This window comes from Poromitra crassiceps (assembly GCF_964638095.1).
Source record: "Poromitra crassiceps genome assembly, chromosome: 12".
In the NCBI taxonomy this organism is placed as follows: domain Eukaryota; kingdom Metazoa; phylum Chordata; class Actinopteri; order Beryciformes; family Melamphaidae; genus Poromitra; species Poromitra crassiceps.
Genome location: NC_139632.1, coordinates 308,673 through 334,023, shown reverse-complemented (window position 1 = coordinate 334,023; position 25,351 = coordinate 308,673). Strand labels below are relative to the sequence as shown.

General features: G+C 43.2%; 1 protein-coding gene across 1 annotated transcript in view; it reads left to right on the top strand.

Annotated features, from left to right (window-relative positions):
- The window catches only part of LOC310786836 (arf-GAP with coiled-coil, ANK repeat and PH domain-containing protein 2-like), a gene marked incomplete at its 5' end in the record, with an annotated part of 157,934 nt that overhangs the window by 26,670 nt on the left and 105,913 nt on the right, over window positions 1-25,351 (top strand). The window contains 3 exons of the mRNA XM_083648153.1: window positions 17,703-17,760; window positions 22,030-22,149; window positions 23,777-23,830. Coding sequence (XP_083504279.1) covers window positions 17,703-17,760; window positions 22,030-22,149; window positions 23,777-23,830 — 232 coding nt within the window. The remainder of the gene's footprint in view (window positions 1-17,702; window positions 17,761-22,029; window positions 22,150-23,776; window positions 23,831-25,351) is intronic.

Here is a 25,351-nt window from a genome sequence, read left to right as displayed (position 1 = left end):
ATATTAAAAAAAAAAAAAAAAAAAAAAAATTTTTTTTTTTTTTTTTTGTCTATTTACTCAATGAGCTCATGCCCAAACAAGGCGTGTCTATTTAGATGCTGAAATGTTAATGCTTTTTGTGTTAGAAATTCTAACACAAAAATAATTTGTGTTGAAATGTTGATGCTTTTTGTTAATGCTTGTTAATGCTTTTTGTGTTAGAAATTCTAACACAAAAAGCATTAATATTTCAGCATCTAAATAGACACGCCTTGTTTGGGCATGAGTTCATTGAGTAAATAGACAAAAAAAAAAAAAAAAAAAAAAAAAAAAAAAATTTTAATATTAAAAAATTATGAATTAACCGATAGGTTAATCGATTATTAGCGTCGGTTAATCGAAAGTGAAATTAACCGAAAATTGACATCCCTAGTCAGAACAGTAGCATCACACTCAGACACAAACTGAGGATCAGATGTGTGTCAGACCAGTAGCATCACATTCAGACACAAACTGAGGATCAGATGTGTGTCAGACCAGTAGCATCACATTCAGACACAAACTGAGGATCAGATGTCTGTCAGACCAGTAGCATCACACTCAGACACAAACTGAGGATCAGATGTCTGTCAGACCAGTAGCATCACACTCAGACACAAACTGAGGATCAGATGTGTGTCAGAACAGTAGCATCACACTCAGACACAAACTGAGGATCAGATGTCTGTCAGAACAGTAGCATCACACTCAGACACAAACTGAGGATCAGATGTCTGTCAGACCAGTAGCATCACACTCAGACACAAACTGAGGATCAGATGTGTGTCAGAACAGTAGCATCACACTCAGACACAAACTGAGGATCAGATGTGTGTCAGAACAGTAGCATCACATTCAGACACAAACTGAGGATCAGATGTGTGTCAGAACAGTAGCATCACACTCAGACACAAACTGAGGATCAGATGTCTGTCAGACCAGTAGCATCACACTCAGACACAAACTGAGGATCAGATGTGTGTCAGACCAGTAGCATCACATTCAGACACAAACTGAGGAGGATCAGCAGCCCTTTGCGTGATCTTGGTCAACTGAAACCGAGCGAGGACCCAAACATTCCCTCATGATGCTGACTAGGCCTCATTCTCACTGATGTGGTTTGCCAGGCAAGACCTTTTTTCCCCTCCTTCTTCATGGCCTCTAGTCTCTTTCATACCACACATGCCTCTTTATATAGCCTCGGCTTCACCCTCACATCCAAACTGCACTAAACTCAGGATGTCTCTGTTCCTCACTTTGTCGTTTCATGCAGGGACAAAGCTAGTAATCATACGTTGCCATTTCCTTTTCCCTTCCTTCTGGAATAGATCCCCCTGCACTGGCCTTGTCTCAGAGGGAGTCACAGCTTTTGAGTCTCAGATGCCAGCAAGTCCTCAGTTGGCTGTAAAAGTAGAAGCCAGCGAATGAGCTGAATGGCTAATATCATAATGTGACACTGAAGTTCATTCACACCAAACAAACCTATGCCAGCTTTGGGCCGGTTCCACTCCATGTTTAATTCAAAGGGTAAAGCTTGATACTGCCAGCTAGTGGGAGTTGAATTCACATTGTGAGCCACCCTAAAAAACACAAATGAGGAGGTACGGTGGTGCAGTGGTAAGCACTATCGCCTCACAGCTCGAAGGTTGTGGGTTCGATTCCCACCTGGTGACGAGGTGAACGCTGAAGGAATGCGTGCCCATCCGCATGTCCTCGAGTGCCCACCGCCCGGGTGGGGTCGGCAAAATGGCCGTTCTGTGTGGAGTTTGCATGTTCTCCCCGTGCCTCCCGGGGGTTTCCTTCATATAGGAACCCCCTTCACAAAAACATGCAATATCCTGGTTGCTAATGTGGTTCCTCCTCTGGTCGTTAAGGGCGCCTGTTCAGAGGGAGGGGAACTGGTTGGAATAGCGTGAACCTCCGACGTGCTATGTCCTACCGGTGAAGCTTCCTCTGTCAGGTGAAAAGAAGCGGCTGGCTGACTGCCCATGTCTCGGAGGAAGCATGGAGCCAGTCTCGGCTCTCCCCAGATCGGCAGAGGATGGAGTAGCAACCAGGATTGAGAAATCAAATGAGCTGCTAAATTAGGGCAAAACTCATAATCACAATTATTTTTGACTGATATAGAGATCACAATTATTTAGCGCGATTACTCATTGACTTTGGCAACATCATGCATTTATTGAACTGATTTATTTGAACTTGAAATTGAATTGAAGAAGAAAAAGATAAATAAATAGGCTAACAAATAAATAATATATACAAATGAATTGTATCTTAATTATCTTGTTTTCAGAATTGTGAGAAGCCAAAACAGTAATTCAGATGTGCTTAATTGCACAGCCCTAGTGGATACAAGGTTCAACCAACTGGTAAAGGACCTGTCCAGGCGGTGGGGGGTGATGAGCTCTATCTTCTCCAGATATCTCCTCCTCACCCGTCTGCTGTTTTGGCGACAACGGCTCCTTATTGTTAAATGGCCGGAGCAAGATAGCTGATGTTTATTCAGGGTCTCTTTTCACATGAAGCAGAATACCAGCAGCATCGTCCCTGCTATCTACTCAGCATCCATCACCTACATCACATGGTGTGAGCTGCTGAGAGATGCAAGCTTCTTGATGCCACAATGCAATGTGACGATAACGTTATCATTATATTGAGAATGTATGAATGAAGTATTTGATTGAGAACATTCTAGGTAAAACCTTCATTCCACCCGTCACTGGCTGCTGTTAGCACGAGAACAAATCATGTTTCTTAAAGTCGAGGAAAAATTGTTCCATGGCTAAAATGAAATAGCCTATCCTTGTTTTGAAGCCATTCAGACCATCTGTATTCTGGGCTGGCTGATAGAGAGCATGGAAAATGATTTAGCATGGTCATTATTCAGACAGGTCAGCTGCTACAGGTCAAGCTGAGCTGTGTTGCACATATCTCTGTTGTATCAACACAGATATGCAAGTGTATCAAAGCTGTTTTATTGTGCAGCTGCGGTATGTTGTTATGCTCGAGTCTAAACAGCAGAGAGAATCAATTAAGCCGCTCTCAGAGCTACTTAACGAGCTGACAACACAGCTTTGTTGATTTGCTTACGTTCTCCTTTATCAGTTAGACTTGGGCTAAGAAGAGAGCTTCCAGGTTGCTGATATCTCCAGGTTTGGATCAATCCTGTGGTTTCCTTGACATAGTAATGCTTTGTTGTGCAATGATTGAAAGACCTTGTTAGTGCAAATAGTGAAGCTAGAAGGCCTTTGCTTGACCTGCACATTCTCAACGAGGTCTGCTGCTGTTGGCATTTTTGGCCTCTGGCACATTGGTTTTGTTCTCACGCAGCTCGCAAGAGACCAGGGGTTTCCCACAGCAAGAGACCAGGGGTTTCCCACAGCAAGAGACCAGGGGTTTCCCACAGCAAGAGCCCAGGGGTTTACCACAGCAAGAGACCAGGGGTTTCCCACAGCAAGAGACCAGGGGTTTCCCACAGCAAGAGACCAGGGGTTTCCCACAGCACGAGACCAGGGGTTTACCACAGCAAGAGACCAGGGGTTTACCACAGCAAGAGACCAGGGGTTTACCACAGCAAGAGACCAGGGGTTTACCACAGCAAGAGACCAGGGGTTTACCACAGCAAGAGACCAGGGGTTTCCCACAGCAAGAGACCAGGGGTTTCCCACAGCAAGAGACCAGGGGTTTCCCACAGCAAGAGACCAGGGGTTTCCCACAGCACGAGACCAGGGGTTTCCCACAGCACGAGACCAGGGGTTTCCCACAGAGCCAAAGCTCCGCCTCCTATTGGTCCCTGATCAGCCAGCTGCATGATCACTGGAGGGCGGGTGACCTGTCGATCACGCCCCCAAAACATATAACTATATATATATATATATATATATATATATATATATATATATAGTTATATATATCAATACCATGGTCTGGGTGAATACTCGATTCTGATTGGCTGCAGGGTGTCCATTAATTTGTGATAATGTACAGTGGTAATGTACACCTAGGTAAATGGTCTGTTCATCGTTCATATCAATGCGCCAGGATCACGACAGAGCCATTTGAGCTCTATACCACAGGGTTAATATGGCACTTTTATAAGTTTAGAAAAAAATGGAATCGGTCAAAGTAACTATTTAGATTACCCCTGTGTGCTCAGTTTATTAAAATAGCGGCTATTTAGAAATCTTGTCGTTTTCGGAGATCTGTTGATGTTGTCAGCTGACAGAAGCCGGGCTCTCAGCTGTCAACTGTCAATCCAGCTCAGTTTACAACTTTGCAGAAAGCCAGCCAGGCGCGCGCCGCCTGTATCACTGACACTGATACAAATCAAGTCGAAGATGAAACAGACGAGATCAACAAAAAGAAAACAACAAAATGGGCAGTTAACACGTTGAGTGCCATAGCCGAGATATCTCGTCTTACATAATCCAACGGTTGAGTGCCATAGACGAGCTATCTCGTCTTACATAAACTTTTTTTTTTTTTGACGGTGGGACATCAATCAACCCCTTTTACGTCTTCTATATCAATATTGGGAGGAAGAGAATGTGTATAATCTATTTTACCGACCACTAAGTGGCGACAGTTCTCTCCCAAGACAGAGAGAAAGCCACAGCCAGCCACAGCCAGAGCCACAGCCAGCCAGCGCGCTGGAGAAAGCCAGTGTAATTTTCAAGGAAGTAGCTGGGCGAAAACTCTTTCGATTTCACACACACACACACACACACGCGCACGCGCGCGCGCGCGCGCACACACACACACACTCGAGTACCTTTGCGCATAAATAAGACCAGAATCGCAAAAGCTTATTCAAAGCTCTCAGCCGACACCTCAAGAAACAGTTTTACAGTCCAGACGGCCGCGGAGAATCCTCCCTCAGCAGCACAGACGGAGGGAGGAGTTTGGAGACACACACACTCTCTCTCTCTCTCTCTCTCTCTAGTCCCGAGAGAGAGAGAGAGAGAGAGAGGAGAGAGAGAGAGAGAGAGAGAGAGAGAGAGAGCACACAGAGTGGGAGACAGACACGCTGTGGGGGCTGTAATCACAGGCAGGTGACTGTTCTGCTGTTTGATTGAATTTCACAAAACTGCGATTATCTCAGCTTCCTGTCTCATACGCTAAAACCATGCTGTACTCAACGGCTAATATCTACATAACTACTAACTCTGCAAACTAACTCTTTTAGACAGAGAAAGCACACATTCTATTAGTTATTTTTAGATGATTGGTGTTCACGAAGTCTTAACAGAAAATAATCCTCGGCTGTTGTAAAATGAGCCAGAATCCTCAAAAAAAAACCTGGCACAACTTACCTACAGGATTGAAAAAACGGCTGGCACTCAATGTGTTAACAGTAACACGTTCTTGTACAAAACATACCTGGACTCCAACATTGAAAGCTTCAGATGGTTTTCAGTCTACTCCGAGCGTGGCATGCGCCATTTCGTCTTATAAGACCCGCCGACGTTAACGTAATTCCCTGGAATGCGAGTTTAAACTAACCTGTTACATGTCGTTGCATTCTTAGACATTGCCGTTTGCTTTATTTTGTATGTTACAGTACATACAATTGGCCAAATTATTAGTTAGTTTATGGGCTAGGAATTCTGCCAGGTGCAGGCAGGTTCTCAACTCATATTCAAGGTTATGAAAACTAGATTTTGATTGCAAAATGCATGAACATATACATGAATGGTCTTGTTTTGTTTCTTTGACAAGTGACCATGGTATAAGCGGGTTAATGCACTTCGATGTGTCCATTATCAGAAATGAATAGACGACGTGGAACCGTGAACCGTCCGAGGCGAAAGCCAAGGACGTTTGCTTCCGCAAAGTCGTGCATTAACCCTTACATATACACACACACACACACACACACACACACACACACACACACACACACACACACACACATCTTGCTCTCTTTCTCTTTACACACACTCAGGCTGGACTTCCTCCAAGGTCAGAGCTGTGAAGCAACATGTTGCCAGAGCCCCTCCTCTTCCTGTCCTCTGTCAGCACTTTCACAAGTCCACCCTGCAGGCCACAGTTATGAGATCACAACATACACTGACTGTATGAAGGACACGTCATGTTCTCATGGTTAGATCACAACATACACTGACTGTATGAAGGACACGTCATGTTCTCATGGTTAGATCACAACACACACTGACTGTATGAAGGACACGTCATGTTCTCATGGTTAGATCACAACACACACTGACTGTATGAAGGACACGTCATGTTCTCATGGTTAGATCACAACATACACTGACTGTATGAAGGACACGTCATTAGGGGTGGGGGAAAAAATCGATTCACCTAAGTATCGCGATTTTTAATGTCACGATTTTTTGGATCGATCTTTTATTCCAGAATCGATAATCGCAAAAAAAAAAAAAAAATTTGGGTGTTTGCAGTCAGGCCACTCACTGAACAGCAGGCCAGGCACCGCCTACTGGTTTACTAGTGGTTTTATTACTTTATTAGTTAGTCTGAAGTAATAATTACACTTCAGGGTTAAAGTGGGTGCATCTCATTGTAAAATTGGACTTCAAACGGCCCAAATCTGGCTTCAAACGGCCCAAATTTCACGCGCGTTGGCCCATATCGGCCTGGCCTGCTTGGTATCTAATGCCCGGCCTGAATTATGATCCCAGTCCGCCCCTGTTTTTAACTATATCGCCCAGCCCTACTCATGATATATAATATACAGTCTCTAGTGTATGATTCAACTTTTCCCATGTTCTAATCTAGTGTAAAAAAGCAAACAAACTGAAAAAAGAAAAGAAAAAAATAAACAAAAATCGTAATATCGAATCGCAATAATCGTAGAATCGCAATACTTAAGAATCGCAATATAAATCGAATCGGCACCCAAGAATCGTGATAGTATCGAATCGGGAGATAAGTGAATCGCCACAGCCCTACACGTCATGTTCTCATGGTTAGATCACAACATACACTGACTGTATGAAGGACACGTCATGTTCTCATGGTTAGACACAAAACTGATGGCTGATTACGATTTTGTTTACGGCCTAGATTTCCTCAACTCAATTTTTAAATCATTATTTATCCACGGAAAAACGACGCCTGCTCTTCCTCACAATTAGTCAGATAAGACCCTAAAATACATAGTTTGAAGGTTTTGGTGCATTTTGCTTGCCAGGGTCCTTAAGGTCAAGTGCCTTACTCAAGGGCACATTGATGTAGTTGGTGAAGGAGCGCAGAATACATTCCCATTCACGTCCCCATCCGTTCCTGCAGGACAATTGGCAGACGTATGCTAGAATAAGTCTATTAGCGTTCTGCTCGAGTATTACTGTGTTGGGTTTGGGCTCAGGCTAATCTCAGTCTAATTCTCCTAATCCCCATGTGTGTGTGTGTGTGTGTGTGTTCTCGTAAACTCAGAGCCAAGTCTTCCAGGGAAGAAGACCTCCTGTGACGGCTTTGGCCTTTGCACTCGTTACTACTGGTTGCTGATGGTTTTGGGGAGCTACTAGGAATTGAAGCTCGCACGAGCATAACTGCAATTTGCACTGGGTGAGAGCGAGGCAGAGCACAGCTAAACGCCTATAAAGTATAAATATAGAAGCATACCGTAGGCTTGTGCTGAGCGCTGTCGTGATCCTGGCCGGGTGAATCATCAAAGATATGCACTTTGTTGCTGCCGACGAAGACGACGTAACAAACATGTCATTTAGAATGTGGCCAGTGTTCCTCTTTTGTCCTAGAGAGAACATGGACTGCTTTATTGCTTTTGACCCTGTTCCTGCCCTCCCTGGGTCTACCTCCCTGGGTCTACCTCCCTGGGTCTACCTCCCTGGGTCTTCCTCCCTGGGTCTACCTCCCTGGGTCTACCTCCCTGGGTCTACCTCACTGGGTCTACCTCCCTGGGTCTACCAAGGTTCTCATCCCATGTCACTGTTTGGCTAAACACAACCTCATAAAATGAACCCTACAATTATTCAGTTCCTTAAAGGCCGGCTTTACCATGAATATATATGAATATATATTAATTCTTAAAAAATCTTAAATTTAAAAAAACAGCCAGAGAAAAAAAAAAGAAAAAAAAAAAAAAAAAAAAAAAAAAAAAATGGGCCAGGTGACGCGTTTCGCGTCGAAACGCGTCACCTGGCCCATTTTTTTTTTTTTTTTTTTTTTTTTTTTTCTTTTTTTTTTTTTTTTCTCTGGCTGTGAACAAGCAATTTCAAAAATTTCAACGGATTCGAAATTTAAGATTTTTTAAGAATTAATATATATTCATATATATTCACGGTAAAGCCGGCCTTTAATATTCCTATGCTGCGAGCAGCAATCGACAGTAAAGCCATTACCAGAGACGCTGCTGCATTTTAACATGGGGGGGGGGGGGTGCATCAAAGGAATGTTATTCAGTCACAGTACACTGAACTGGCTATGTTATTCAGTCACAGTACTAGGGGTGTCAAAAATAATTATAAGATGCATCGCGATGCGGACGTGCACGATTCTGCATCGATTCACAAATGTCAAAAATCGATTATTATTATTTTATTTTTTTTAATAATCAAATAAAATATAATGGAAGTACATGCAGTTGTTTATTTGGATCATAATACAATGCAATTCCAAATGCACTTTTATTTTAAAAGTAGCCACACAGTGAGAAAAAAGAAAGTGAGAAAAAAGAAATCATGTTTGGGGAAAAAAAAGTGATGCATCGATTGAAGATGCATCGAGATGCATCGATAATCGTAATCAAATCGAATCGTAGCCCTCTGAATCATAATCGAATCGTGATGCCAGTGAAGATTCACAGCCCTACAGTACACTGAGTAAACTGGCATTTACCAAAACACAGGATCTGATCTAACTGTCCCTCATGTAGTCTGACTCACTGGTGGAAGCAGGCTGCGGGGATCAGCTCTGCCATTGGCTCCGACCGTTTCAGTCGGAGAAGAAGGGAAATCCCTTTTTGTTCTCTGCATGTCTGCTCTCGAATGCCTCCAACGCTGTGAAATAACAACAGCAATGCTAGCTAGCAAGCTACACGCTGGAAATGGCAAGTTTTGACGAAGATTTTGATTGTGCAATAAAGTAGACCTGCTCGGTACTTTCGGTGGATGGTTGTAAAGATAACAGAGCCTTTTTTCCCCCGCTAGACCCGAGGGAGAGTAAGAGCAGCCAGACTCTCTCCTGCGCTGGTAATGTCCCCGTAACTCTACGTCAATACTGTAAAGCCCTTAACTCTACAAGCATCCTTCACACCGGTATGTCCCCATGTGGCTCTCCTCTGTGTTCACACACTACCTGTGTTATTCCACTGTCATGTGGAAACCTATATTCAAAACACAATAAAGCTGCATAAGTACTGTACTTCACATGAATAACATCCCATACAGTAGGGCTGCACGATATGAGGAAAAGCTGCGATGTGCGATAAGACTGTTCAATATTGCGATGACGGTATGACCTGCGATAAATAAAAAATGCTATAAACAAAAATATTAATGGGTAGGGGTGCTCCGATCCGGCTAAGCCACGATCCGATCCGATTCCGATTCCTGGGGTCACGATTCCGGAATCTAGAATCGATTCTCAATTATGTAGTTTTATATTGCAATAACACACAAAGGTAAATCTAAGACAAAAAATGACAAATGTATTAATGCTGAACTTAAAATTCAACTTCTGAAGTATTAAATTAATTTTGCAATATGAGTGTGTTAATTTAAGCATACGTATCAGTGGCACGGGATTCTCAAAGCCTGTGTTGAGGGTCATACGAACAAAAATGCACTATTGAAGAAAAAAAAAAAAATCAAAAACCAACAAGTTAATTATTTACATTTTTACTTCAATGTAGAACAGTCATTTCTTACACATGAGATTACTTTTAGCCTTTTAGTCATAACTAATATTGAAAGATATTCCATATTCCAGACTGAAATGTTATAACAGAAGTGGAGTATTGGCCAGAATGACATGAACATTTGGACACTTATTCAGCCGGTATCTTGCATGTTGCGTTCAGGTGCACTGTAATTCTTTTTTGTTTTTGTTTTTTGCGATAACACGTGACTTTTGCGATGTGTTCATCGCGCATTTTCATATCGCGATGATGATGAAAATACTATTAATCGTGCAGCCCTACCATACATACAAGTTCTGTACAGTGTACATGTGTGCTATCTACTATGTCCAAGATGCAGTAGTGATTAGAGAAACATCTTCCACCCTCTTGAAATGTACTTGAGCATGGCACAAAATAAAGTATCACTCTAGTCTCCATCGCATGATTAGTTATGGCTGCACTTGTATTTCTATGTATAGCACCATTGTAAGATCACAATGTTTTAAATAGAGTTTCATCATTAATATGTACTTCTGGTACTGTTCCTACAGGCTAAGAGACTGGAGGAAGGCAACTATGAAATGTTACTAGGGGTGCTCCGATCCGGCTAAGCCACGATCCGATCCATTCCGATTCCTGGGGTCACGATCCGATTCCAGAATCGATTCTCGATTCCAACGATTCTCGATTCCAGAATCTAGAATCGATTCTCAATTATGTAGTTTTATATTGCAATAACACACAAAGGTAAATCTAAGACAAAAAAATGACAAATGTATTAATGCTGAACTTCAAATTCAACTTCTGAAGTATTACAGTCAGGGCCTAAATTCATTTTGCAAACTAGGGGGGAATTCCCCCTTATGTTCTTCACATAAGATGGATTTATAGGCTGGGGGGGATCTGTAGACCTTGAGAAGGATTAATAGATTTTTGGGGGAATACATTAACCAGAGTTCAAGAGGTGGTGGCACCGTGGCAGTACAGTACACAAATTACATGAACATTTGGACACTTATTCAGCCGTTATCTTGCATGTTGCGTTCAAGTGCACTGTCATTTTTTTTTTTTTTTTTTTTCAAATACGAAGAAGAATCGATTCTTGGGAGTTTGGAATCGATCCAGGAATCGCGGCATTAAGAATCGCGATCCTTTCAAGAATCTATTTTTTGGAGCACCCCTAAATGTTACCACATATGATTTGCTCTCTAATAATAATAATGTGTGTGGTGAGTGATTGTTGTTGGGGTGAGGTGAGGTTGGTGCTGTGCTGCTGGCCGGCTGTACTTCCTGTGGTGAGCCAAGCTGCTGCTGCTCCTCGTCATGTTTCCAACAGCAAAGCGCCAGATCGGACTCACGCCCGTGGCGCTGCCCAATACGGCCGCTCTCAATCTGGCTGCCTGTGTGCTGCACAATTGTGTATTATGTATCACAATTTAAGTTTCCACGATAGACCCTTCTCACGGGGGCCATTTTGTGTCGAAAAGGCAGGGTAAACACGGGTGCAAGGAAGCAAAACACTAATGAGGGTTTCAAACTTCCATGCTTGGCATTTGGAAACCCTCATTGGTGTTTTGCTTGCACCTGTGTTTATCCTGCCATTTCGACACAAAATGGCCCCCGTGAAAAGGGTCTATTACTAATCGGTGAATGTTTGTATGTCTCTGCAATACCCAACATATGTATTTGTTTAACTTGAGACGCCCACTGTATTTAAAAATAGTCAAGTTGTTGATTACCTTCCCCCCCAGGGAGGTTACACTATGTTTTCAGTGTCGTCTGTCGCATTACAGAAAAGAAAAACTACTGGGTGGATTTTCAGGAAACTTTGTGAAAGGGTTTAGCACGGCTCAAGGAAGAACCCAGTACATCTGATCTGACTCATGCTGCAATTTGCATATCATAGCATACTGGACTATTGGCCTTGGCAGAGGTCTCAGGTCTGTGCTGTCCAAGTGCCCTTCTTCTAGTTTAAACTTTACGATGCAAAAAGGTCAGTAAAATAATTGTGCCCCAAATGATCGACGAGATGATCATGATTAATAATTGTGATCACATCTTCCAAAGATAATCAGGATATCATTTGAGCCATAATTCTGCTCCCCTTTGTACTTGTGCGTGTTCTTCTCACTCTTTCCGTGCTTCACGTCATGCTGTCATGTGGAACATTAACATAGAGACACTGCAGAGCGCGTCATCATTCAGAAACCACGCCCACAACGGGGGAAAACAGAAACCCCCCCCCTCCAATCCTGGCGTTCTCCTAGCCTAGCTAAACCCAGCCCCCACGTGACCTGCTCTCTCAGTTCCCAGTCACTAGCGTCTAGCGAACGGGCCATTCAAAGGTGTTAATGTTAATGTGGGAATCATGGTGGAACCGAATAAAAATGTTTTTGTTTGATACTCTATTCTGTTGTATTGTCATGTGAGAATGAAAACAGCTATAGTAATAGTACTTCAAAACAGTGGTTCTCAAAATGTTTCCACATAAGGATCCTTAAACTGAATAATGTGATGCTAGGTCTGTTGATCAAAATAACACCTATATCGAAATCGGATTTTAGCGGACCATACAAGCCGGGGCTTCAGAGCTGATCACCTGGACACATTTTACGGCGAAATTATCTGATAAACTTGTCTGTGCAGCTCTGTGGTGATCAGCTAATGTCTTCATAACATTGTGATTATGATTTAATGCATTATGGAAGATAAACGCTGGAAGGCTGGGTAGCATTAGCTAACGTCATCCAGGCTACAGTAACATTAGGCTATTATAGTTATGAAACGCTGATTCAAACGCTACAATAATAAGACACAATAGGAGCCAGTTACCCTACTGTAGCTAGAGAGAGTAATTTCAGACCACCAGATATCACCATATTTATGTTATTAAATGCTGTAACGTTAACGGTAATTCTCATGTGTATGGTTTATTTATAAGCATGCATTGATTGAAGCAGAGTGCTGGTCGGTTAAGTTTCTCTGTAGTCATGTCCTCTGCTCCAATCTTCGGTTCGTAGTTTCTTCTGTCTCTCGTCCAGCAGCTGCAGATGTCATCATTATCCACGTTATTGATGATTATTTATAAAAAAAATCTCATTGTGTAAATATTTTGTGAACGCACCAATAGTTAGAGAAGGAAACCTCTCTTTGCATTTTATTTTGTTTTTTAATAAAAGTAGGCTACTTGTGATATCTCACATGGCTTTGATTCATCATTGCAAATTTAGCCCAATTTGTAGAAAATGCAGATGTGAACAGCTAGGTTTAATGACAAATATGGAATATCACCCAAGGAAATACCACGGTTTAATGCCAACAGATAAACCATACAGATTTGTTGTAATTGTGAACACAAATAAGGGAGCAAAGACATGGTTTTCAAGTATAACACAATGTACAACTTTTATTCAAAGACAGGATTGAAAAATATAGGTCACTTGTATTCACTTCAGACAAGACACTACGTTAAAGTCTGAAATTTACCTAGATTTGCTATAAGAATTGACATTTCAGCTTGTCACCTGATGTCATTATTAATGGACACATTGGACAGTACAGTAGTAAAGATTTTGAAAATTTTGATTAATCAATGCAAGTCAGATACAACATGTGCTGTGAGCCTTTTATAATTCAAAAACCTTACTTCCAACAATTAACTAGCCTGCACTAACTACTGCACAGTAACGTGTACAAATATTGAATGCAACAGTCTCGTTCTGGAGCGAACCCCTCAGCTGAATTCACGTTGGAATATGATATCAAGGCTTGATACTCATACAGCAGTGTGGATCTTAACATCTAGCTAGGTTGCATCTGGAATATGATCTGGATTATGTATAATATACAGTATAACATACGCTCACTATGTCATGACATTCACGTTAACGCTATAGCCTCCAAAAATCTACTGTAGCTAGCTAGCGTCAGCTACATCTGTAACCACGCTGAAATGCGAGTGCATTAACGTTATTTCTAGCTAGGTCAAACACACCTTACCGTTATGAGTGTGGCCGTTTTTGATTAACATTAAGTCCACGATCAAGTCTAGCATTTCGGGTATATTCCTACCTCTTAACATCTAGCTAGCTAGGTTGGATCTGGAATATGATATCAAGGCTTGATACATTTGATTGTAGCTACTCATACAGCCGTGTGGAGCTCATCTAGCTAGGTTGCATCTGGAATATGATATCAAGCCAGTAATGTCAGGTCTCAGTCGCATTCACGCTAACCTCTTAACGTCTAGCTATAGCTAGGGTACATCTGGATTATGTATAATATACAGTATAATACTACGCTCACTAGGTCATGACATTCACATTAACGCCTCCAAAAATCTACTGTAGCTAGCTAGCGTTAAATAGGTTTATCTGTAACCACGCTGAAATGTGAGGGCATTAACGTTAATATTTCAATTAGGTCAAACACACCTTACCGTTATGACTGCGGCCGTTTTTGATTAACATTAGCGTTAAGTCCATGATCAAATCTAGCATTTCGGTATATTCAGTGTGTGTGTGTGAAAAGGATGTTAGCATGCTAGCATTATTAGCACAGAATGTATACAGTCCATGGTACAACGTTAGGCCTTCAAGTCCTGAGGCGAACAGCGCCGGAGGATGAAGTCTGCAGACTGGCAACGGCTCTTGCATTCAGTGTCCAGCATAACAAGCACGCCTGTTTCCTCATCAGGTTGGCAGCAGCTGACTGAGAAGGGTATTGAATTAATACCTGAAAGAATAAACAGAGAGGACGTCAGTACAGTAGACACATGTAACAGTATAGATCCCCGTTATGAGGTCTGTTGATCAAAATATCACCTCACGCTATATCGAAATCGCGTTTTAGTGGACGGGCAGCGATCATCCAAACTGGGGTTCATAGCTGGTCTGCGGCTAGCTAGCTAGCAACGTAGCCATCGATTAAAACAGCGTTACATTTATGATCTTTTAGTGATGTTGGTAGGCACACGTAACAGTATAGATCCCCGTTATGAGGTCTGTTGATCAAAAGATCACCAAACGCTATATCGAAATCGGGTCTGAGCGGACGGGCAGCGACCATACAAAGGACAGCTTCTCATCACCTGGACACATTTTACGGCGAAATCATCTGATAAACTGGCTGCGCATAACATTACTTATTTGCGGGAGTGCACGGGGGAAGTGTAGATTAATCGTGCAGCACTAGTACATTAGGTTACAAGTACCGGTACATACCTCAGTCAGACTCTGGCAAATCCGACATGATTTGCTATCCTGTTGGTGTAGTTTCACACCAACCCTATATACCCCCTTCTCGAGTGGTTTGCAGCTGCCCAACTTGCCTTTAGAACGAAGGTTTCTCTTACACAACCTGCAAAAATCGTTCACATTGGTAGTAGCCATCGCGCTCCTGTTGTGGTTGCTAGCCTAGTGAGTTAGCTCGGTGAGTTAGCTAGGTGGAGTTAGCTCGAGCGCTAACAACAAAGGTCGCAGAGTGATGACGCCATCTGTTGCACTGCGCATGTGCTCTGTGCACCAAGCTGATTGGATGACGGTTGGCTGGTGGAGTGGTCTATCGAGGGCGGCCCAACACCCGCTAGAAATCGGTTTGAATGGCTCGATCTCCAGACCATAGTGACTGAGAACAGGTCTGAGAGCAGGTCACGTGGGGGATGGGTTTACCCAGGCTAGCGTTCTCCTATGTCTCCTGCATGGTTGCGTGTTGCACAAAAAGATTGTATATACAGAAGATGAACACTCCAACTTACTTATTGACAGCTAGATCCACATTTTTCTTCTCGCCAATTCTCAATGGCTTCATTGTTTTGCTCAGGAGTACAAAAAAACTTTAACTGGCGATTTTTTACATTTGTTGTCTGAGCAGCCCAACACACAACAGCTTTTAGCTATGTTTAATTCAAGGAAAATGACGCTGGTGTGTGGGAGTGAATGGAGCTCTTTCCCCCGTGGTGGGTGTGTCCTATTTCATGCAGTGTGTCTATTGTCTTCATAACTAGTGAAAGAAATGTGATATGTGTGGACTGGAGTAAGCAGACATTTTTATTTTGTATGTTATTTTCAAACATTCTCGCTTGAGTCGACATTATGCATTAAAGGCAGGAAAGACCAGGGGAAGAGGGGAAATGGGGATAATTTACCACAGAGGGAGTACATGGTATGGACTTTCACATGTAGTAGTACATGGTATGGACTTTTACATGTAGTAGTACATGGTAATATGCACTTTAACATGGAGTAGTACATGGTATGCACTTTAACATGGAGTAGTACCGTAAATTCCGGACTATAAGCCGCGGCTTTTTTCCCGTTTTTTGGCCTTTTTTGCCCCCTGCGGCTTATATAACGGTGCGGCTTATCTATGGATTTTTCCAGCAAACGGCCACTCGGGAACCTCCAAAATCTATGGATGTTGGTATGAGGCAGAACGAGAGCAAGACAGACATTATGAGAGCGAGACCCTGATTGGATGATGTTGCAAAAAATGTGCCTCGCGACCTGATTGGAGCACTGTGCCACTACTCTCTCTCAGCCACTACGGTAAAACACCCTCCCTCCTCCCTCGCTCCGGGGGGAAAAAGGCAGCGATTGAGCCTGAAAGACAGTCTGAATGAAATTGAATGTAACATTCCCAATTCTATGTATTACATTCTAAAAAACTAACAGCAACATTTTGGAAGGCTAAGCCACACAACTAGCTCGTTGTAATCTAACATCATGCTTCAAAAGATGGAGAACTGGCTGTGTTACGACGATGGCGGCGATTGAGCCTGAAAGCCATGTCTGAGACAGTAGCGAGACAGGAACAACAACAACAGCAGCAGCAGCAAAGGATCATGCACAAACCCGAGACGAAAGGGACTGTCCGTCAGGGCGCGGACGACTGTGTCAGCAACTCCCTCCCGACTACCAGGAGAAAATTACAAACTTCGGCGAATTCACACAAAGAAAGATCAAGGAATATTCCATCGGACCGGAGCAGATCATAAATATGGATGAAGTGCCTTTGACGTTCGACCTGCCTCTCACTAGGACTGTTAACAAGAAAGGTGAATCGTCCATCACGTTGAGAACCACAGGTCACGAGAGAACGAATTTCACTTGTGTTCTTGGCTGCACAGCATCTGGAGTAAAGCTCCCGCCGATGGTGATTTTTAAGCATCTCACAATGTGTGATTTTGTCTGGGGATTAGTGACCTGACTTTTGTTTTGTTGAAATGTTAATAAATGGGAGCTTCCCCAAACAGCCATCTCTTTCCCGACAATCCCCTCTGTGCACGAAGCCTTACATATGGTAATTAAACATCAAAACACCCGCGGCTTATAGACCGGTGCGGCTTATATATGTAAAAAACAGTCAACTCTGCAGGTGCGGCTTATAGACCGGTGCGCCTTATAGTCCGGAATTTACATGGTATGCACTTTAACATGGAGTAGTACATGGTATGCACTTTAACATGGAGTAGTACATGGTATGCACTTTAACATGGAGTAGTGAGTAGTACATGGTATGCACTTTAACATGGAGTAGTGAGTAGTAGATGGTATGCACTTTAACATGGAGTAATACATAGTATGCACTTTAACATGGAGTAGTACATGGTATGCACTTTAACATGGAGTAGTACATGGTATGCACTTTAACATGGAGTAGTGAGTAGTACATGGAATGCACTTTAACATGGAGTAGTACATGGTATGCAGTGTGCACTTTAACACACTGAACCTTCTCACCATCTGAGCCTCTGCCTAATCTGTTTGCCTCTGACTTATTGCCCAACACTGAAAATATGGACAAATGCTCCAAATGTTTAGTTTTGTTTTTGTCCCCACAGAGCCACCATAGAGGAAGTGGAGGGGGATGTCTGTGAGTTGGAATCCAAGCTGGACAAAGTGAGTACCACCCATGGAAAACATGGCTTTATTGTTCATTTGTTCAACTTGCCGGCCTGAGAGAGAGGCCATCCTGTAACCGGAGAGCCGCAGGTCTGAACCCCGCAGGCAGCAGCCGCTATGACTCTGGCAAAGTGCCTTTGAGCAACACATTAAAATAGATGTGTGCAGATATGCATGTCTGAGACAGATTTGTGAAGAAACACAATTGTTACACTGCTGTATGTGATTGGGCAATTGAGTGTTTTAAAAGTAAAACTTCGAATGAGGCAATTTTCGCCTCATCGCACGTTGGCTCGAGTTGGCATTTTTCAATTTTAGGGAATAACCTTGCACACATTATGCATTTTTCCCACTTTGGTGTGAACGCACAGTTAGTGGAAATGTATATTTGTGTATTTGGTTAATTTAGGTTCACACTGATCAATTTCAGCTGAACCAGGGCTTGTAAGCAAAAGTTGCATTGACACGTAGCTTGTTTATTAAACAGAGTTTTGCTAACTTGTCATCCAGCAAGGTTAGTAGTAACTTCATTTTGTACTCTGCATATATTTTACTTTCTCTAGTTTTCATACTAATTAAGAACACATGAAGTTTCATTTTGCTAGGCTAGACTTTCCAGGCATCTGTAACTGCTGCTTATACCCATAAAACCCCACATCGGATGACATTCTCAATCCTGGAAGATGAACAAGACCCTCTTGTTCAACCTTTTCATGCATTTTCGACCCCGGCTCAAACTTTAAAATACCCCCGAGTTTGAATAAACCGCTCCAAACATGATCGGTGTGAACCCACCCTTATTAGTTTCCTGTCCTGTTAGCAAACCACTCCCTCCTCGTAGCTCCTCCCCTGCTGACCTGAGAGCAGTGGTTTCGAGACCCTGACGATATTTCTGACGATTTTTCTGGCTGATACCAATTAGGGAGTTAAAAAAAATCTGATATCGATATTTCGGCCGATCTTCTTATATCATAAATATACACATTATACTACACAAAACTTTCGAAATGATCCCTCAAATATCAAATACTTGACAAAGATATTACTTGACGTGACTTGAGATATGTAATGGAGGCAGGATATTTTACAGTTTAACAATACACTTTATTGTCAAATGACATCAGTGCAATGAAACGGTAAACTTCACAGGGAATTTAATAATTATAACTAGAAACACACAAATAGAACAAATATATAAGTTGAGTTAAGAAAAAGGATCAAATATACACAACATGCTGTCTCTACTTAAAGGAACACTCTGCCCATTTTCAACCAGCTTTGTATCATTAGAACATCAGTAGTATATCAGAAAACTGTAAACTGTTTTGAAGTCTGCCATTTAATTTGACAGTTATTGAGTGTTAAAGTGTGGACCAGTGACATCACTGGTCCACACTAACTCAAATGAATAACTCATGAACTCAAATCAACTCAATAACTGTCAAACTAGATGAATGATGAATAGTTTGACAGTTATTGAGAGTTGATTTGAGTTAATGAGTTATTAATTTGAGTTAGTGTGGACCAGTGATGTCACTGGTCCACACTTTAACACTCAATAACTGTCAAATTAAATGACAGACTTCAAAACCGTTTACAGTTTTCTGATATACTACTGATGTTCTAATGATACAAAGCTGGTTGAAAATGGGCGGAGTGTTCCTTTAATAAAATCAAAAATCATCGGCCCACATATCAGCCAATACCGATATATCGACGATAGGCCAATAACGGTGAATAATATGGACTGAGCGATATATGGCTGGTTGACATGCTGAGTGAGGCCCAGAGGGAGAGCCCAGCTCATTGTTCCTGGACCTCCTGGAGGTGAGTCAGCCCCAGGCTCACTTTCCTCTGGCCTTGGAGGGCAGAGTTGCCAGATTAGGCTCTTTTCCACTCATCAGGCTGTGTTGGGTTTTGCACTGTGCACTGTGCATGGAACAAAATTAACTTGGATGGTAGGGCTGGGCAATATAATCGATACGGCAATATATCGCGATATTTTATTTCCCGATACTGTATCGATACTTGGATGCCAAGTATCGCGATATCAAAACAATTTTTTTTTTGCAGGCCATGCCATGCCAGGCCTCTGCATCTGGTGATTCCCACCCCTAATCAATACTGTATTGATATTTCCCATATCGATACGTTCAGTAACACTCAACACTCAGTAGTTTTGACTAAATTTGTCCACTAACTTATCAGTATAAAGTGATGTACATATTATTACACTACCTGGGTGGTACACAGTGTGTGGTATCTTTAGCTCTTATTATTTAATTTTTAGTAAATTCTGTAGAATATTGCAATATATCGCAATATGTATCGCATCGCAATATATCGTGATACAATCGTATCGTGACCCAAGTATCGTGATACGTATCGTATCGTGAGATCCTTGCCAATACCCAGCCCTATTGGACGGGTTTGCATGGTTACAGAGTCGCTTGTGTCCATAGACCTGCATTTGCTTGGGCGGCTTTGTGTGCGTTTTGGCGCTTTTTGAACAGTCTTTGAGCTGGAAACCATCAGCTGTATCTGGCAACACTGCTTGGTGTGTGTGTGTGTGTGTGTGTGTGTGTGTGTGTGTGTGTGTGTGTGTGTGTGTGTGTGTGTGTGTGTGTGTGTGTGTGTGTGTGTGTGTGTGTGTGTGTGTGTGTGTGTGTGTGCATGGCTAGAGTTTGTGCTTTTCTTAGAATCCCCCCCCCACCACACAAGCACTGGAACACAGCTGTGTTTCATCTGAAAGCAACACACTTTTGAATTGGGCCAATATGAAATCTTCTATTGCAAGAGCCATTTCCCAAAGATGTCAAGTACACAGGCTGGATGTCGAGATCTTCTTGGTTCAGGTTAGATGGAGGTCAGATATGATTACTAACAGACAGTTCTGTGTTGTAGGAAAACAAGTGCACATTCACAATAGCTGCCTGCAACCAATGTGTATTTTGTGCAACTGAACAGGCAGTTGTACCATATACTGCCATTGTAGTGCTAAGCTATTAGCAGTTAGCGGTGTAGCACTGTTTGCACTGCACGCACATTGAAGATAAAGGCATCCACATTCTACATTTAATAACGTTAGGGTTGTGCTACAACCCAGGTTTTACGAGTGAGAACGAGAGCTCTCACTAATGGCAAATCTCCACAAATGTTGGCGTCTCCCTTTAACACACAGGCTGCTTACTCTACAGGACGTGTATCCAGTGACATCTTCTCTTACATGATGTTTATTTGCATTAAAGTCAACTAAAGCACATCACAGGGTGCCACTACACTTCCTACCTCCCATCTTCTGCTACCAAAATAATGTGATGTTGGAGTCTGAAATCATCAGTTTTCTCAAGATGGAGGTCGAGTGTTTGGGAAAGGAAACCCGACTTTGACAGAAGAAAGTGAAAGTCAGAAGTCAGGAGCCTCTCTGCCACCTCCTGTGGGAGGGTTTGTTCAGAAGTCAGGAGCCTCTCTGCCACCTCCTGTGGGAGGGTTTGTTCAGAAGTCAGGAGCCTCTCTGCCACCTCCTGTGGGAGGGTTTGTTCAGAAGTCAGGAGCCTCTCTGCCACCTCCTGTGGGAGGAGCCTCTCTGCCACCTCCTGTGGGAGGAGCCTATCTGCCACCTCCTGTGGGAGGGTTTGTTTGAGTTGACACAACCTGGAATGATCCTCCTCGCCCCAATGAGTCAGAAGGGAAATACGTGTCCCACACAAACGTGTTGTTTTCCAGTGTTGGTCATGTACCCTGCAGCACCCCTCTCTCCAACATCCACACATCTGAAATCAATGAATTAATTTAATATATTTTAAGCAGGACATTTCCAGTTTTAGCTTTTCCTAATACAAGTGTTATCTCCCTCTCCCTGTTTCCTACTCTCTTTACTGTCTATACATTTCCCTCTCTCTGTCTGTCTGTCTGTCTCTGTCTGTCTCTCTCTCTCTGTGTCTCTCTGCCTCTCTCTCTCTCTGTCTGTCTGCCTCTGTCTGTCTCTCTCTGTGTCTCTCTGTCTGTCTGTCTCTCTCTCTCTCTCTGTCTGTCTGTCTCTCTGTCTGTCTGTCTGTCTGTCTGTCTGTCTCTCTCTCCGTCTGTCTGTCTGTCTGTCTCTCTCTGTCTCTCTGCCTCTCTCTCTGTCTGTCTGCCTCTCTGTCTGTCTGTCTCTCTGTCTGTCTGTCTGTCTCTGTGTCTCTCTGTCTCTCTCTCTCTCTGCCTCTCTCTCTCTCTCTGTGTCTCTCTGTGTCTCTCTCTCTCTCTGTCTCTCTCTGTCTGTAGCTGGTGAAGCTGTGTATTGGGATGATTGATGCTGGCAAAGCCTACAACACAGCCAACAAACAGTTTGTGAACGGGATCCGGGAACTAGCCCAGCAGTCCACCAAAGATGAGGTCATTGAGGTAAACAAAAACACACCCAGCTTGATCTGGCTGCACCATAGAAACCTGCTAGCATGATTACTTTTCATTATTGGACTTAGTCTTTGCTTACTTACCTATTGTTTTGCTTTGACATGGTTTCTGTATCGTTTACCACTGGAAATCCTCTCTAATTATGATCGTTAAATTATCATTAAATGGAGAGCCAAGGCAGAGTAACATCTGTACAGTCATTTTCTCACAATGTTTTCATGGAGAGGTCTGCCCCTCCTCTGCCTGTGCATCTCTCTCTCTGAGGACCACTCTGAGGGCTGCCCCTCCTCTGCCTGTGTATCTCTCTCTGAGGACCACTCTGAGGGCTGCCCCTCCTCTGCCTGTGCATCTCTCTCTCAGAGGACCACTCTGAGGGCTGCCCCTCCTCTGCCTGTGTATCTCTCTCTGAGGACCACTCTGAGGGCTGCCCCTCCTCTGCCTGTGCATCTCTCTCTCAGAGGACCACTCTGAGGGCTGCCCCTCCTCTGCCTGTGCATCTCTCTCTCAGAGGACCACTCTGAGGGCTGCCCCTCCTCTGCCTGTGTATCTCTCTCTGAGGACCACTCTGAGGGCTGCCCCTCCTCTGCCTGTGCATCTCTCTCTCAGAGGACCACTCTGAGGGCTGCCCCTCCTCTGCCTGTGCATCTCTCTCTCAGAGGACCACTCTGAGGGCTGCCCCTCCTCTGCCTGTGTATCTCTCTCTCAGAGGACCACTCTGAGGGCTGCCCCTCCTCTGCCTGTGCATCTCTCTCTCAGAGGACCACTCTGAGGGCTGCCCCTCCTCTGCCTGTGTATCTCTCTCTCAGAGGACCACTCTGAGCCCTGTGTGTGTCTCATACGAGTGTTTGCATGGAGAGGGCTGCCCGGTGCTTCCTCTCTGTCTCTCTGTGTATTGATTCCCCCTTTGTCTGAAGTTCAGCCACAGCCGTGTGTTTAGAGAGAGAATACACCTCCACAGAGCTCCACAATGACTACTGTACTTGCCACCAGAGATGGGGACTTGGACGTGGGACTTGGACTTGAGTTGCACTTAAGTCACATACACAGTGACTTGAGACCTGCCCTCAAAGACTTGCTACTTGACTTGGAGTTGAGCTTTGGGACTTCATGATCATTAAGGAAATGTCTACTAATGTCATCCAATCAATACTGATCCTGTATGTTAATAAAGGAGTGAGCATAATACATGATATGCTTTGAATTCCTTAGTTGTAGCTATGCAGTGTTCTAAGCAGACCAGATGGCATGCAGCAGATGATGGAACACTCATCCATAAGAGACTTGTCTTGAATTGGACTTGTAATAAAAGACTTGAGACTTGACTTGGACTTGCAAAAAAAGACTTGTGAACATCTCTGCCTGCCCCACAGAAGAATCTGTGCGTGCGCAGTAGAAATGTGCATTTGGCATTTTATTATGATGTAACCTCGTTATAACCCATGCCTAGCTTTGTATTGTTTGCTTCATAGACTTCTTATCTTTGTGTTTTATTATAATGTATTGTCAATTTGTCATCCATCTTAAGTGGCGGTTGTACTATTAGTGTTCTACTCAGTGTGTCTCTCTCTCTCTCTCTCGCAGGTTGTGTTTAACAGTTGTTCTTTTCTCTCCACAGTCCAGTCTCACAAAGTTTGCAGAGAGCCTGCAGGAGATGATCAACTATCACACGGTACGACATGTGAAACAGGAAGTGTTGTTTTCTCTCCACAGCTGGAGGAGAACAGAAAACACAGAGCACGGCCAGCGGTCCACAGTGGCTCTTTAACTGTCACGGCCCCCTGGTGGAGGGAGCACGGTCCACAGTGGCTCTTTAACTGTCACGGCCCTGGTGGAGGGGTTGCTACTAGTCTCAAGCTGGAAAGGGGAAAATGAACGAGAAACTGCTGTTGAGGTGCCATTGAGCAAAGGCACTGATGCTGCATCCACGCGCTCCTTTGGAAGCTCGTACTAACTAGCTGTGAATTCGTAATTACGACATGACGCCATTCAAGTGCTCTTGGTCGGAAAGAGCAACAAACATGGACGCCAAAAGTAAGGTTGTTTTCTCGTGGCTGGTGTTTTCTTACCAAAAGCAAGTAGTGGGTCATTATGGTAGCTACATGTGCGTCTACTAAAATAAATGATAGCTACTATGAACAGAATAACAACATATATAACTTGTTACAGTCAATTGGTGACACAGACTACATACTTTCCGCCATTGTTGTAGTCCCCAAACCTCACGCAATGTCACAACTCGGAACCTCGGGTGTCATCGACAAATTCCCAAATTCCCACTGGTAAATAGGACTTTTGAGGGCCGTTTCACATGCTTGTAAATACGTTATACTGTATCCGAGGAGCACATGAACGCAGCATGAACCCCCACAACTCCTCCAGTAGAGCTGCTTAGTGTTGCTAAAAGCGTGCCCAGCAAACTCCTCCCTTCGTACATCACGGGTAAAAAGAGTGTTTTTGATCCCTGAATGGCGGTGTTGTTTTTTTAGTCACCAATGGAGACTCAGATTTCCTTTGTTTGTGTCTTAAAATAGTCCCTTAAACACTGGAAGGAGCCACAGGGTGAGCTGGAGGCTGTGACTGGACAGTGGAAGTTGACCCTTGTTCTGCTCTGGTCTCTGTTGATTAGCTCTGTGTAGCACGTTTGGGGCTGAGCTCTCAGCAAGCATTTCACGCATGGCAACATGCAGGAGGCGGCAAAGTCCAAAGTCAATATGATATGGTACCATATAGAGAGGCAAAGTGACTGCCTACTTCCTGCTTCAGCACTGTACCAGAGATTTCGTAAAATGCTTATAAAAATAGTTTTACTTCGTCAAACCAAACGGTTCAGCTATATTTAGAATCGGGAGAGACCATAGAACATTTCACTCGGACCAAAACAAAAACAAAAAAAACAGGAAAAAAAATTTCCTTTAAATCTGCGATTTTCTAATGTTTTGGTCAGAGTGAAATGTTATGTGGTCTCTCCTGTTTCTAAATATATCTGAACCGTTTGGTTTGACAAAGTAAAACTATTTTTATAAACATTTTACGAAATGTCTATGGGAAAATAAATGGCGGATGAAAATCTCTGGTACAGTGCTGAAGCAGGAAGTGACGTTCCACTTTAGCTCTCTATATTATGGCAGGGTCAAAAAAAGAAATCATCTTAAAACGACTTAAAGGCATACGCCAACATTTTAGGCTATTT